This window comes from Syngnathus scovelli, chromosome 20 (genome assembly GCF_024217435.2).
Source record: "Syngnathus scovelli strain Florida chromosome 20, RoL_Ssco_1.2, whole genome shotgun sequence".
Lineage (NCBI taxonomy): Eukaryota > Metazoa > Chordata > Actinopteri > Syngnathiformes > Syngnathidae > Syngnathus > Syngnathus scovelli.
In genome coordinates, this window is record NC_090866.1 from 5,234,636 (window position 1) to 5,247,500 (window position 12,865).

A 12,865-nucleotide genomic window follows, 5' to 3' on the forward strand; every position below is an offset into this window, starting at 1 on the left:
ACCAATCGATGTCGAATTTTGCTGACGCCTTTACCCTTAAGGATGTTGTATACAACTTTTTTTATTCATCCACATTGATAGTAGTTTTTGAAGCAATGTGCTTTTGTATGTATACGTAATTTATATACAGCTGATGTGTGCACCTGAAACAACGCAAAGCACTCCCTAAAACGTCATAAAATAAGCACTAACAGTGCTAAACAATTTGTCATTGCTTGTTCTGTTACCAAAAAAAAGCAACACGAGAATATATGTAGTCAATATGGTTTATTATACCAAACATCGTTTTAGTGAGCCAAAAGAGACATACAAAATCAAACTAAAACTGAATATCTGCACCCAATATCAATGATGTCTCATTTCTGTGTGATGGTGAAGGAATTCTGGTCTATGAGCTTTCCAACCCTCTCTTGTAGAGTCTGGACCACTTCAACCAGTATGAAGACATGCGTGTCATCCAGGTCCTTCAGAATGAACTTCTTCCCGAGGGCATTGGTCTCATCCAGGTACAAGAGGAACTGCTTCATGGCCGGGTCGCTTGAAATAAAGGTATAAGACACGTTTAAATGGCTACAAGAAATAAAACTAATCGACAAGTGAACAGTGGTGGGTTTTTTTTACCATTCGACAAGGACGCCTTTGTGCACGTTGACCATTTTGACAGGTAGATTCGAGACCAGCTGTAGGAAAATAAAATCAGAATCCAGGTAACTGTGAAGTGCCTGATAATTAATTCATGGCCACAATGCTATTGTTAGCCACAACGTGCGATCGTCTAAACTCCCGTTTACAAAGCGACGTCGATCGTGATATTCCCACATTCAGTTTAAGGCAACAAATGCGTTTGCATCGACATTAAGTCTATTTATTTTTATTTATAGGATGAAATTTACCAGCCTATAATCTGTTGTTGGTCGACGCTAGCTTTGGCTCATGGTGATGACGACGTACGGCGAGTGGATAGGGACATGTTCAACGAAATTATTTCTATTGCACATGCGTTAAGTAAAAATTTCGCGGTTGTGGTATCGTGGGCTTTTGTCTAGCGGCCGTCACCAGGTGTGTCGATGAATTTGTATTATTTTGTACGTCGTCATTGGCGTTTACAATGACTGTTTTTAGACAAATTCGTGGTAGTTTACTATTTATGTTAATATCTGAAATAACAGGTTGAAATTCCATTTTTTACTAAGTTGTAGATAAGAGTTGACAATGTTCTTTAGCACAGTTAGCTTATGAGCAGCTAGTCAGTAGCCTAAACAAGTGATACGAATATTAAAACGAGTCGTGATTTAATTGAGACCATCTAAACACATTTTATTCTCACCAAGAAGAATGAAAATGAAAAACACATTTGAACAGTGCTAGTTGAAGTCATACATCAAAATAGGTCCATCACTAACCAGTCACATGGGAGTATGTGTAAGCGAATGAAATGTTAAATTGTCACGTTGTTTTGAATACTTAAAGGTTCAGTGTCATGGTTAAAAAATACATAAGAATTGCGTGTTAAATAAGCTACAGGCCTCTGTTGAGAAAATAAAATAAAAGCAGGTGCATATTTTTTAGGGTTATAACGGTCACTTGTGAAATAGGCTTTGAAATCCACTCAGCATTCGTGAGCGATAAGCATCCAGTTTTCTACTTCCACTACTGGCAACTCTTCACTGTTTTCTCATTATAATGTGATTCCAATATTCATGGCGAGGAAAGTCAGGTCGGGTGAAGAGTCATTCAAGTTTGCTTGGAGTGTGCTGGTGTTAAAAGCAGTTGTCAGCGGCTGATAGAACTGTGCAATGTTTCCTGGATGAACCGGAGGCTGCGCTTGTATAAGAATGAGTCCTTCCTCTCTGGCTTGCAGATGTTGAGATGATCCACGTCCACCTTGATCAAATCCCCAATTCCGATGTCTGGAACCACAAGGTAAAGAGGGGTCAAGTTATGAAATTTGTGTGTATTAAAAAGGTCTGTGGAGTGCTTGCCGACCCATCACTGAGCCGCTTGGAATTTTTAAAAAATTTCCATCCATCCATCCATCCATTTTCTGAACCGCTTAGTCCCCACGGGGGTTGCGGGCGTGCTGGAGCCTATCCCAGCCGTCATCGGGCAGTAGGCAGGGGGAGAACCTGAACTGGTTGCTAGCCAATCGCAGGGCACACAGAGACAGACAACCAATCTCACTCACACTCACACCTAGGGACAATTTAGAGTCTTCAATTGGCCTACCAAGCATGTTTTTGGAATGTGGGAGGAAACCGGAGTGCCCGGAGAAAACCCACGCGGGCCCGGGGAGAACATGCAAACTCCACACAGGGAGGGCCGGAGGTGGAATCGAACCCGCACCCTCCTAACTGTGAGGCGGACGTGCTACCCAGTGCCCCACCGAGCCGCCTTTAAAAAAATTTGTTTAATGAATTTCAAAATTTTATTCAAACTTACTTGCAGACTGTGCTGGCACCACCAGTATCTTGATCATAGGACCAATGTTTGTGGGCAGCGTCTCTGCAAAGCTTAGCACCTTGATATCTTTTTCTTTGGCCATGTTCAAGAAGTTCTCATTCAAGTCGCGTAGTGCCGGAGAGTCTAAAAACATTGTCTTGTGTTATGTGTCAAAAAAACAACTGTTTTACCTTTAGGATGACTTTACTCACTGACCTCTGCAAAGCTCTCTGACCTCGATTGACGGGAAAAGCAGATATCGGACATTGACCGAGTATTCCGCCATGAAGGTGCCATGATGGGGAACGCTATAGAACAAAATGCCCTTGGTGTTCTTGAACAAATCCTTCATATCTGGGTCCTGCGAGGCGTCGATCAGCATTTTTTTCACAAGCAAGCCTGACAGAGAAATGAATTACTGGAGAAGTCCTGTATTATCATTTGAAACACGATTCTACTTCTCCATCATACCTCCCATACTGTGAGCTACCCAGACCACCGGCCGGTCTCCGACGCCCGCCATCTTAAGCTTTTTGAGCAGCTCTCGACTCCTGAAGGCCAGGGACTTTCTGTGGAGAGACAAGTAGATGGTAAAAGAAGATGTCTCTTTGACGAGCCTGGCGGACTTCTGACCTCTGATTCTCGGCAGGACACTTGGCCATCCAGTCGCTCAGATGGCTGTCATATTCCACTGATAGCACTCTCAGATTTGGACAATCAGCAGCTAACCACGTCTGTTGATTAGAGAAGATCAATTTTCCATGTACGTGAAAAGACCTGCCACACGTGAGCAACAGGACACAAGCGATTTGATGTTCTGACTTTTGGCCAGCACTCTGTGTAATCATCTTTGTCATTCTCATCATGCAAGTCACTTCGGTCCCTCTGGCGCCACGTCTTAAAAGCCGCCCCCAGGATGCCGTGGATGAACAGCACGTCCGCTTTGATTGGCTGGCTGCAATCGTACGACAAAATAGAGCTGCTTTGGAAAACGCTGGCACAGTTAGAAAGAAGACGCTCCGAAGTGCTTTCCTACTTGGCACGCGTTTGCGGGTGGAGGACGTAGACGCCGTCTTGGTACTTCTCCTTCACCGTCTCCCTGTCCAAGTTGGCCAGGACGCGAGCCGCGTGGGAGGCTTCTATGACGTGAGGAGACTGCACCATCTCAGCCAGCACCGACAGCCACCCTGGATGTGATTTGGAGGAAACAAATTGTCAGGCAGTCCATAAATGAAGATTTACGAGCCAACGTTTGGTCTACCTGACTGCACGATAGCCTGGTGAACTCTATCATTCAGCGCCAGGTTCCCAATAATTCGCACAATGTTCCTCTGAATATTCTTGGAGTCTCTACGGAGCTGATAAACCCTCTGAAGGAGTGGCAATCCTCCGTTGGACACAATATGGTCACAATGGCTCCTGACCTGCGGCAAGAAGCGTGCTCAGGAGGTTGCAACGACTTGAAGTGAAGGTTCTCCAGCAGTACCTTGGAGTGCTGCACCAGGGCCTGCAGGCAGAAGGACTCCACCTTTTCCGAGGGAACGGACGTGAGGCTCTGGGCGTAAGGCAGGCCGTTGCCACCGAAACACCATAGTCCACGCTGCAGCAGAACATTGGAAGAAGAGGAACCGGATTGGGACGCAAGGCTCAGCACAGAGGCGCCTTTACCCGTTGCGCCGCTAATGCTTGTGTGCTTTCCCTGAGGGCCAGCGAGGTGAAGTACTGAACGCATTTGTCCACTTCGGACTGCGGCAGGGAGGCGAGCAGCTGCCTCAGGCCATCCTCTGCTGAGAAACCCTGTCAAGCAAATTTGGCCATTTTCATGTTTAGTCACAAGACTCAGAAAAAACATTGATTCTTACATCATCAAGGTCAGGGAGCGCAGGCGGACGCAGGAAAAATCTCAAATCTGCTTGAGGAGTCCGAGCGAGGCCCACTGCGGTCCTCTGGTCTATCACCTGGGCCGCCGTCTGATACTGGTAGTCTGGATCGATATCAACACCGATCATGTTATTGGATGAGGTCCACGTCATTGAACGCAACACAATGCCACTTTACCGTGCCAGTGGCAATTGTCAGCCAGTTCCCGCACAGCTTTGATTCGAAGCGCACGATTGTCAGATTGCGTCCTTTTCAGCAGGACCCATAAGGCCACCTCATGTGGGTCTGCATCCAAGTTACTGAGCCGTTCTTGGATAAAAAATTGAGATAATATCAAATAAGTAATGTGGAAAAAAATTAAAATGACACTACATCTGCCTAGTGACGCTACAGTCTACCAAGACTACATCTAGCCAATTGCAAACCTTGTAAACTTTGCATCGTCCACGGGGCAGCTGTTTATTTTTTTTTAAAAAGATACAAAATTTAAATATTTTGACTGAGAACGTGTTAATCTATATTAAATACAAACTGTTATGGTTGGAGTTTATATATAGTTCATATATTGAGCTCCAACTACCGTATTTATTCTAATTATCGCCCAGGGCGATAATTAGAGAATGTTTATGTCCAACAGGGGGGGGTGGGCGATTAATAGAGAACACTTTTTGTCCGATCGCCAAGGGGCATTGAAATGGGCGATAATATGTATTTTCCTAATGTAGTATGCAATACCTGCATCTCACTGTTGTTCTTAACACTAGAACAGCGGCTGTGTTGATCTACTTCTAACAGCGGGGTGCGTCATTGACGCTCCATCGATGCGACACGTTACCGTCGCACATCACATGTTGCGCACGTCATGTTATCACAATCGTCTTGTTCGAGCGCACGTCCTGATAACGTCATTGTGTGAGGATATTGTAGCGGAGTGACGGGTGTAATTGTATCATAGTTTATGGAGAAAAACAATTTAAAAGGGACATTCGACGTGCTGTCAAATCAGTCATATTTAAACTTGCGCAATGACGTCGGCATGCGGTCGCGGAGGAAAACGTAAGTTCTGGGGGGAATTTTTAGCAGCATGCGCGATAATTAAAGGTATCAATGTTTTTTATTTAAGTCATCGCTAACACACACTGGGCGATTATTAGAATATGGGCGATAATTAGAATAAATACGGTATTTGTAATATATGAACCAGTTTCTTACCATCTAATTTTCGCAGCAGAAGCCGCGAAGATATTTCTAAAAAGCGTCTTGCTGCTTTGTGAAGTTCCCTTCTTGTCTTGTGTGTGAGCCCTGGAAAACATACATGAACAAAAGGGAAGCTACTTTAATGGTTTAAATAAAAGCGTTTATTTATGACTGCCAGCTGCTAAGTGGTGAGAGAAGGTAGGCTCGCTTCCTCTGACATACCTTGACCAGAGGAAGTGAGAGAACAGAAAGGAAATAGCGATGAGCTAAGATGTCACTGAGCACCTGGACAAACTAACAACTTTGTGGCCCAGCCCCCCCCCTCCCCTCCCCAAAAAAAAAGAGCCTGTCAGCATTTTTGCCAGATGTAATTCCTTTACTCGGCAGAGTTCCAATATCCAGTTTAGGAAATTTCATTCTTTAAAAATGATAAATTGTTCTACCTGCACTGAGGTTCTCCTTTTCATCAGAGGGATTGGGTCGCAGGTAGATGTAAGACTTGTACTTCTCCTGAAGAATCGCATTGGTATCAATAGTTACTGCCTTGTCCAGGGCCATCACCTCGTACGTGATGAAAAGGCAACCTCTGCAAAATGGAACCATTAGACACAATCCTCCAGAAATCAGGCAACCTTTAAAGACCTACCCAAACACCACAGCTCCTGTTACCTTGGCAACCTTCCCTTGAGGGGGGAAAATATGATTCAATGTTTGCTACACATACATCGGTGAATATAAATATTTTTCAATAGCAACTCACTTAAATCTCTCCATCGCAGCGCTTTGGTCACCCCTGGCAAACTGGCCGTGCTGAGTCGCCTGCATCGGATCAAGCGCAGTGCTGTCGCAGACATCCTCCAGGAACTTGGAGGTGACAAAACAAACAAACACGCCCATTGCACTGTATTAACGACCCGGGCAACAAGAGCTATTAATTGTGTCCTGACCTAAATCAACTGCCTGACACACATATACGAAGCGAAGTTAAACCAAATCGGCTGACAGCGATGAACTTTAAACAGTCAACGCGTCTGACGTAATTAAGTTTAGTCGCGAGGCGAAGTCTGTCTGTTCCACTCGTTGTGTTAAAAAGCGAAATTGACGAATTTACCGGCAGATTGGTGCTTGAAATAGTCACCGAGTTTTCCCAGCCGATGCGGTGCCCCTGTTGTTGCAAAATATGTCGCACAAATAATACGTCACAACTGGAAACGCCTCCTCCATGAACAGGATTGTAGTTTTCTTTTTGTTTGGTCTTTTCTCTGAGTTCAAATATTTAAGCATGTGTCTTTATCATTATATATTGTTATTGTAGATTGCATTTGTTAAATAAAAATATTTGAAAAAGAACAGGACTTTAGATGAAACTAAAAATACTGTAGCTTACATTATATTGTGGCTAAACATTTATAAATACATATATATGTATTACAATAAAATGTTACATAGAAACCGCTCTACTGGTCAACACCTCAAACAGGTTCAGATGTTCAAAATTGGCAAAACTGTTTATTAGATACCAAGACCATAAACTTATGGTGCATGACATGTTTGTATACATTTTATATGAGCTCATTAGTGACTTTGCTATGACCAGCATTTTTACACATGAGCAGCATTTTCCACATTTTTAAAGGTCAAATGCACATATATATATATATATATATATATATATATATATATATATATATATATATATATATATATATATATATCTTTTGTAAAGCAATAAACTTAGTTAAAAAGTTAAAAACAGTTTCACTTGAATGGTCCCTTCCACCGTTTGTGGTCATACAAATCGTTTCCAGAGCTTCACGAAGCTGTCAGGTTTTCTCGTTCTAGGTATGCGTCTCCTGAAAGGCCCTAATAACGCTTTCATAAGCAGGAGGAGGGTTTTGCGTAGCCTGGAAACCCCTTATGCTGTCCCCCCAAAACGATTGGGGTCTGGGCGTGGTGGCAGTCGCATGGGCTGACCCGGTGGTGGTCGTCAACATGGGCGTGCGGGGCAGCGACCCCTGGCTCCCTTCCTCCGCTTCTCTGGCTATCTGGCTACAGTGGAGGAGTGGGTGGAAAGTGGACGCGCTGAAGCTTGACTTGTGACCCAACGGGTCGAGGGGATCCGGGGTGGAGGTCTGACGGTGGAAAGTGAAAGCGCCGCTGATCAGGCTGTTGTTGCTCCGCCGGTCGTGGTTGTTGCTGCTGCCGCTGCGACAGAAGTTAGGGTGGTTTCGAGGGGAGGTGCGAGATTGGCGAGGTGGGGGGCTGCTGGTGATGCGGGCAGAGCCTGCTCTGCGCCGGGACAACCAGGTCAGGAACACGTACACCAGGGCCCCCAAAACCAGGCCCACTGCTATGGAAACGCTGAACGCTATGATCAGGGGGACTGGAAAAGAAAACGTCATTTAGGTCATTGGCTCTTTTCACACCAATTGCCACCTCAAAAAAAACACACACCAGCATAATGGCCAAGATTAAAACATCCTTGCATGATTCACAGGTTAAACAAATCAACGTTAGGTGAACTCAAACTTTCAAGGCAACACAGAGCTGCGGACCCCAAACCTCAGAAATGTGAAGCATGATTCTACCCTGCTGCCGTTAAAAATCTTTTTTTTGCGCCTCCTCTTAAGCCTTCTGGTGCTCTCTGTCCAACAATCACAAACACTCCTTTCCAAAGTCTGATTTATTAGTACTTTACTCTTCAGGACCATTTTGAAAGGGAGTTTATCACATTACTTTATCCAGTAAACCCCAAACTCTAATCTAATCCTAAACTACACAGTGTTTATATATTTTATATGTTGAGATTTTTCATAGGCTGATGCCAACAAACTTTTTCCTCATTGCGGCTTCGCTTCACAATTCTCCCGAAGATGGCAGAAAGAACGCCGAGGTTAAATCCATGCTGGATGTCTGCCATGAACAACACATCAGTTTCCTCCATTCACTTCACTTCTGAAAGTTACATTTTGTCAGATTGCGTACAAAATAATGCATTTGTTTGGATGACTATATTCCATTTGGAATTTCGTAGAGAAAAAGCGGGTCAGTTAGCAGGCGATAAGATAAGACAAAGTTGGAGGAAACTCACCAGCATCAACAGACTGAACAATTTCCATGAAGTAGTTTGTATTGTTTACAGCCATGACTTTGCCTGCCATGTCATGAGAGGAGCAAAAATAAAGACCACTCTTCTCCCCCCCCCCCCTCCCAGTTCGGCTGTCTCTTTTTACGCACGCTAATGGATTTTCCTGTCTGTCTGCAGACCTTCTTTCCTGTTCTTCTCTCCTCCCCTCTCTGCTCGCGTCAGCCTCCCTCGGCCCAGAGCCGCTGTAGACCCGGGGCTGAACTTTTATAGAAGCGTGGGGGTAGGGGGGACGATGTCACGTTTCCTGCTTTTCCCCATGAAACGAGCTTCAGGAGAGGCTTATCTTTGCTGCACAGAAATCCTGGCGTGAGGGAGAGGGAGTGTTGCTTTTCCTGACTTCCTCAACCATCACATCATTTCCTTCAGTTTGATAAGTGTCACTGTGAATAAGTAAGCCAGTGGACAATCTGTATTGCTCGGTAATTCGATTTTTTTTTTTTTTTTTTTTTAAACTCATACATAAGATGGAGCCAGAAGAGCGGGTTTTTATTCCAAAACAAGCGTGGTTATCTTTGATTATGCATGTCCAAGATGTTCTCAGTGGCCACAACATTAGGTACACCCAGTGGAATCCATTTAGTTCCAATATGTTCTGAGGCCAACATCTGTCTCCTTGGCACAGAGTCAATTTCATCACACAACTTTCTAATAAGCTTCATCAAATTGCTGAGCAAGCAGTGGTGGGGATTAACGTAGCGGCCGTTTCGCTTTTAGCTCCGCATAAGCATTTCTTAGATAAGCAAACGGCGCCGTGATGTTAGCGTGTCACAGGAGGATAACTCGTTGCGTTGACCCCTGTTTTGATTTGACCTGTGCTGCAGTGGCAACTTGGTTCTCCTTGGCTGCATCTGCCTGCTCCTGAGAGGCCCGCAACGCTAGAGGTCACCCTGAGCCACGCTGCATCGGAATGAGCTCCACTGCAGAGGTATGCACGCTCCAGCCAAATACATCAATATGACAACCAAGCGACACAATGTCATTTATCATCATTTTATTCATGTACAAATTGTACACTCTGTGCAGTTTCACTTATTCCCCTGAAAATCAAAATTCATTGTATCTTTAAACACAATACATTTGAGTCTATTTTGTCCAATGTGTAAAAGTCATCCATTTATGTTAAAAATGTTCAAACAAGGCCTCTGATTGGTCCTCATGACGGAACAAGCAACATCCTCTTTGGTTGGACAGTAGATGGCAGCGCATGCCAACGAGTGCTATGCTTACATCATCGGCAGCATCAGCAGCAGCAGCAGCAGCAGGAGGAGGAGGAGCTCCTTCGAGTCTGAGTTTCTGCAACAGACATGAACTGAGGAGGAACCAACAACCTGACACGAAACTAAAAAATATTTCTGCGGGTCGCTTAGGTCGATGATGCCCGGTTGAGAGGCAGCGGCGGGTACCCGCAGGAGGAGCAGCATGGCACTGCCGCGCCACTACAGAGACGCTCCTCATGACATTGCCAATGTGATGCAGAGACTGCAAGGTAGGCGTTAATTGCTAACTCCACAACGCTCTGTCTCTCCACTTGCGGCAGGTTTGGAGGTGACCTGCTACATTGGCATGACGCAGCAGAGCGGCAAAAATGCTGACTGCAAATTCACCTCCTTCCTTTTTTTCTCTTGCACCAAATATGTTGCTGTTATTCGCGCCACCAATACGAGTTTTATTTTTACTGTGAAGCATTCAAAAATTTGAATATTTTGACGCACAGTGAGTTGCTATCTTTAGTTTTGGTATTGGCAACACCGATAAAACAGGAAGCTGCTTAAGAATTTGAACTTGAGCGTGTGACAGGTTGTACGTGAGTTTTGCTCACAATAACTCCATTGTTACATCTGTAAAATCCTGTGAATAATCTTTTTTTTTTTTGGCGGGGGGATAAAAATAAAAAATACTTTGAAAGACCTTGATCATAGGTATGGGAAAAATGATTTAAAAGCATTTCACTTCATTGGAATCTTTATTTGTCCATATTATTCACTCGGAAAATAAGAAATACCAGTAAATCGTATGTCCAAGTACAGAGAAAAAAAAATGCTTTTTAAGAACGACTGGGAGCCATGTTATGCACGGTTGCATATTATTCAAAGGATTTTACAATATATGTTTTTTATGAAGTAGAATGGAGAGCGTTTGGGTTAGACTGGAAAGGATTAATGGCATTTCCATTCATTTCAATGAGTTTGATTTTTAGTTACAAGCGTGTTCATGGAATGACTGAATCTCAAATGTCCAAGTGCCACTGGATTTGAGAGGCTCCAGGTGACACTGGAACTGAGGTCCAACATGGCGGCTCCCCACCGGGCCTGCGAGGTGGTAGTTGTGCCAGAGCCGCTAACACCAATGTCCGTTTGGAAGTGTGAGGGTGCACACTTTGCATCTCTCGAATTGATTTCTTCTCATTTTAGAGGCTTTCCACTTCCCGTGCTCTTCAAAGACAAGTGAGATACTTTGATTAAGACGCTAAGTGAAAATGAAACAGCCTCATGCGCAGCCCAGCCCAGCTCAGCGGTGGTGCGAAACTGTTGCATTATTTATGTGGACATGTGTAACCGCCCATCCTCTCTTCACCAAAATGCGCTCTAATTTATCAAGTCCTGTTTACAGTACACTACAGGAGCCTCGTTTAACGTCTTTAAGGCATTAAATTATATACGTTGTAAATAATTCAGCAGAGTGCGTGTGGCTTGTTAAAGAAAAATGTCTTTCATAATAGGTCGATTAGCTCAGGCACGCATGGGGAAGTCTTATGGCTTTTTAATTACTGTCTGTCATTCCTCAGGTGATGTAATGACCGCCTGTTTTTGTCTCGCCACACATGAAAATAATGTTAGAAAATAATAGCTCGCTGCTGTAAAAGTTCAGCCACCTGCTTGTGATTTAAAAGCGGAATCGTCAAGCTAGCAAATAAGCAATTCCTAGGGATTAAGTCACTGGAAACCGATTCTCAAACCAACTGGATTTTAATTTCTGTCCAGCTATGCTGTGTTGGAAAAAAGATAACGTGACATCATTAGTGTTACTATTTGAGGTTTGCATTCACTGCAAAATAGAGTCAACGTAGTCTTTGTCAGGGTTTGCCTTTGTTCTTAAATGAGGTCATATTTTATTGACATCTCCCTTGCATCAAATGTCACCTGAGAGTTCTCCAATGCCCTTTAACGCTGACTCGCTAGATGACAAACTTTGCTCCTGTTTTCTATTGTGCCAATGTTCCACATAGGAACAGCAGATAGCATGAAATAAGCCATATTCGCCCCTCGGGGTCCTTTTTGGAAGCGTCCGACAATCATGCTATACGACATGAAAACAATCCAAGGTTTTGGCCTATTTTCCTTCCTTCTCCCTTCAACCGTCTCTTTTGCTGTACCTCTCTGCACTGAAACACAGCAATTAGTGACACCATATGGCAGAGAAGGATGAGGCCACTTTGAACACCTCCCAGGCTGAACTCCTCCATATGCTGAGGAATTTGCCTGTTTCTGTGTCTTTTGTTCAGGGGGTGAAAAAAAAAAACAATAATCTCTCCTAATTTCAATTTTTCACCCATTTTCTCTCCCCGTGGGTGGCGGAGGCGTTTAATTTCCGCCGCTAGCTCTAAGCGACGTCTGCCCGCCTGCCCGTCAGGCAGATAAAGTTTACCCCAGTCCAATTTAGTCGTTTGCAAAGGATGTCTCCCGACCTATTCATGCTGTGGCGGCTTGTTGCGCAAAGCAGATTGACAACGTTTGAGTAAATTCTGCAGCGTCGAGAGCTGCTTGCTGTGCTGGCAGAAAGGCCGAAGAGGAGGAGGAGGAAGAGGAGGAGGAGGAAGGCAAGGGCATGAGCACACTGCAAGGTATTTTAAGAAAAATCAAATCTACAAGGTTTGGAGGAGAACTCCGCCCAGGGCTGACAATACTAATTTTTACTAGACCCAAATTGTACACCTTCACAGCTCACCGTTTGGCAAATTAATCGGAGTAGAATTGATGAGCAATAAAATTTCTTGCCAGGTTTGCAAAAGGAAAGCTTCACCTGGCTCGACAGCTAAATATCGGTCTTTGTTCATGGCCACCCCACTGTAAGGTTTTATGAAGTAGTACTTTGTTCATAATCCTCCTAACACAACAATGAAAACCTCCTGGGTAGAATAACAATATTACAGAATAGGAAAAAACCTACCCTGCCAAATTCTTCAGTCTCTGATTGCCGACG

At 44.1% G+C, this 12,865-nt stretch overlaps 4 protein-coding genes across 12 annotated transcripts in view; 1 reads left to right on the forward strand and 3 right to left on the reverse strand.

Annotated features, from left to right (window-relative positions):
- Positions 1-252: 252 nt before the first annotated feature.
- On the reverse strand, positions 253-1,042 carry gtf2h5 (general transcription factor IIH, polypeptide 5). 2 transcript variants are annotated; one of them, XM_049757123.2, is made up of 3 exons: positions 894-1,042; positions 622-680; positions 253-537 (listed from the first exon to the last, which is right to left on the reverse strand). In XM_049757123.2, exons 2-3 carry the CDS (start codon positions 654-656, stop codon positions 357-359), a joined length of 216 nt encoding a protein of 71 aa, XP_049613080.1. In that variant the 5' UTR covers positions 657-680; positions 894-1,042; the 3' UTR covers positions 253-356. The 2 variants fall into 2 exon arrangements, with proteins under 2 accessions (XP_049613080.1, XP_049613081.1); XM_049757124.2 differs by having other exon boundaries at positions 898-983.
- Positions 1,043-1,291: 249 nt separating this feature from the next.
- serac1 (serine active site containing 1) lies at positions 1,292-6,673 on the reverse strand. 4 transcript variants are annotated; one of them, XR_011085914.1, is made up of 18 exons: positions 6,629-6,673; positions 6,278-6,381; positions 6,164-6,200; positions 5,961-6,103; positions 5,533-5,622; positions 4,746-4,775; positions 4,498-4,629; positions 4,302-4,423; positions 4,108-4,236; positions 3,926-4,039; positions 3,701-3,863; positions 3,476-3,626; positions 3,262-3,394; positions 3,073-3,173; positions 2,911-3,008; positions 2,675-2,838; positions 2,440-2,583; positions 1,292-1,910 (listed from the first exon to the last, which is right to left on the reverse strand). XR_011085914.1 is itself a non-coding variant. In XM_068649117.1 (18 exons), the coding sequence occupies exons 2-18, from the start codon at positions 6,369-6,371 to the stop codon at positions 1,774-1,776; spliced, it is 2,001 nt and encodes a 666-aa protein (XP_068505218.1). In that variant the 5' UTR covers positions 6,372-6,381; positions 6,629-6,673; the 3' UTR covers positions 1,292-1,773. The 4 variants fall into 4 exon arrangements, 3 of the variants coding, with proteins under 3 accessions (XP_068505218.1, XP_049613055.1, XP_068505219.1); XM_068649117.1 differs by having other exon boundaries at positions 2,656-2,838; XM_049757098.2 differs by lacking the exon at positions 4,746-4,775 and having other exon boundaries at positions 2,656-2,838.
- A 333-nt stretch (positions 6,674-7,006) lies between these two features.
- On the reverse strand, positions 7,007-8,969 carry myct1a (myc target 1a). Its single transcript, XM_049757114.2, has 2 exons — positions 8,609-8,969; positions 7,007-7,900 (listed from the first exon to the last, which is right to left on the reverse strand). The coding sequence occupies exons 1-2, from the start codon at positions 8,676-8,678 to the stop codon at positions 7,356-7,358; spliced, it is 615 nt and encodes a 204-aa protein (XP_049613071.1). The 5' UTR covers positions 8,679-8,969; the 3' UTR covers positions 7,007-7,355.
- Positions 8,970-9,575: 606 nt separating this feature from the next.
- Positions 9,576-12,865, forward strand: part of syne1a (spectrin repeat containing, nuclear envelope 1a) — a 74,746-nt gene continuing 71,456 nt past the window's right edge. For 2 of the 5 annotated variants that reach the window (XM_049757084.2, XM_049757089.2), the window contains exon 1: positions 9,927-10,151. In XM_049757084.2, coding sequence (XP_049613041.1) covers positions 10,085-10,151 — 67 coding nt within the window. In that variant the 5' untranslated portion in view covers positions 9,927-10,084. Of the gene's footprint in view, positions 9,591-9,924; positions 10,152-12,865 lie in introns of those variants that run through there. The other 3 variants (XM_049757077.2, XM_049757079.2, XM_049757088.2) reach the window with 3 other exon arrangements.

Bases quoted from the DNA above. Each gene is read 5' to 3' on its own strand.
- gtf2h5 (XM_049757123.2), bottom strand. From the start codon at position 656: ATGGTCAACGTGCACAAAGGCGTCCTTGTCGAATG. The intron at 538-621 runs GTAAAAAAAACC...CTTTATTTCAAG, and splicing joins AAAGGCGTCCTTGTCGAATG to CGACCCGGCCATGAAGCAGT.
- serac1 (XM_068649117.1), bottom strand. From the start codon at position 6,371: ATGTCTGCGACAGCACTGCGCTTGATCCGATGCAGGCGACTCAGCACG. The intron at 4,776-5,532 runs GTAAGAAACTGG...AAAAATAAACAG, and splicing joins TCTGCTGCGAAAATTAGATG to CTGCCCCGTGGACGATGCAA. The intron at 2,839-2,910 runs GTATGATGGAGA...TTTCTCTGTCAG, and splicing joins GGTAGCTCACAGTATGGGAG to GCTTGCTTGTGAAAAAAATG.
- myct1a (XM_049757114.2), bottom strand. From the start codon at position 8,678: ATGGCAGGCAAAGTCATGGCTGTAAACAATACAAACTACTTCATGGAA. The intron at 7,901-8,608 runs GTGAGTTTCCTC...TTTCTTTTCCAG, and splicing joins TGTTCAGTCTGTTGATGCTG to TCCCCCTGATCATAGCGTTC.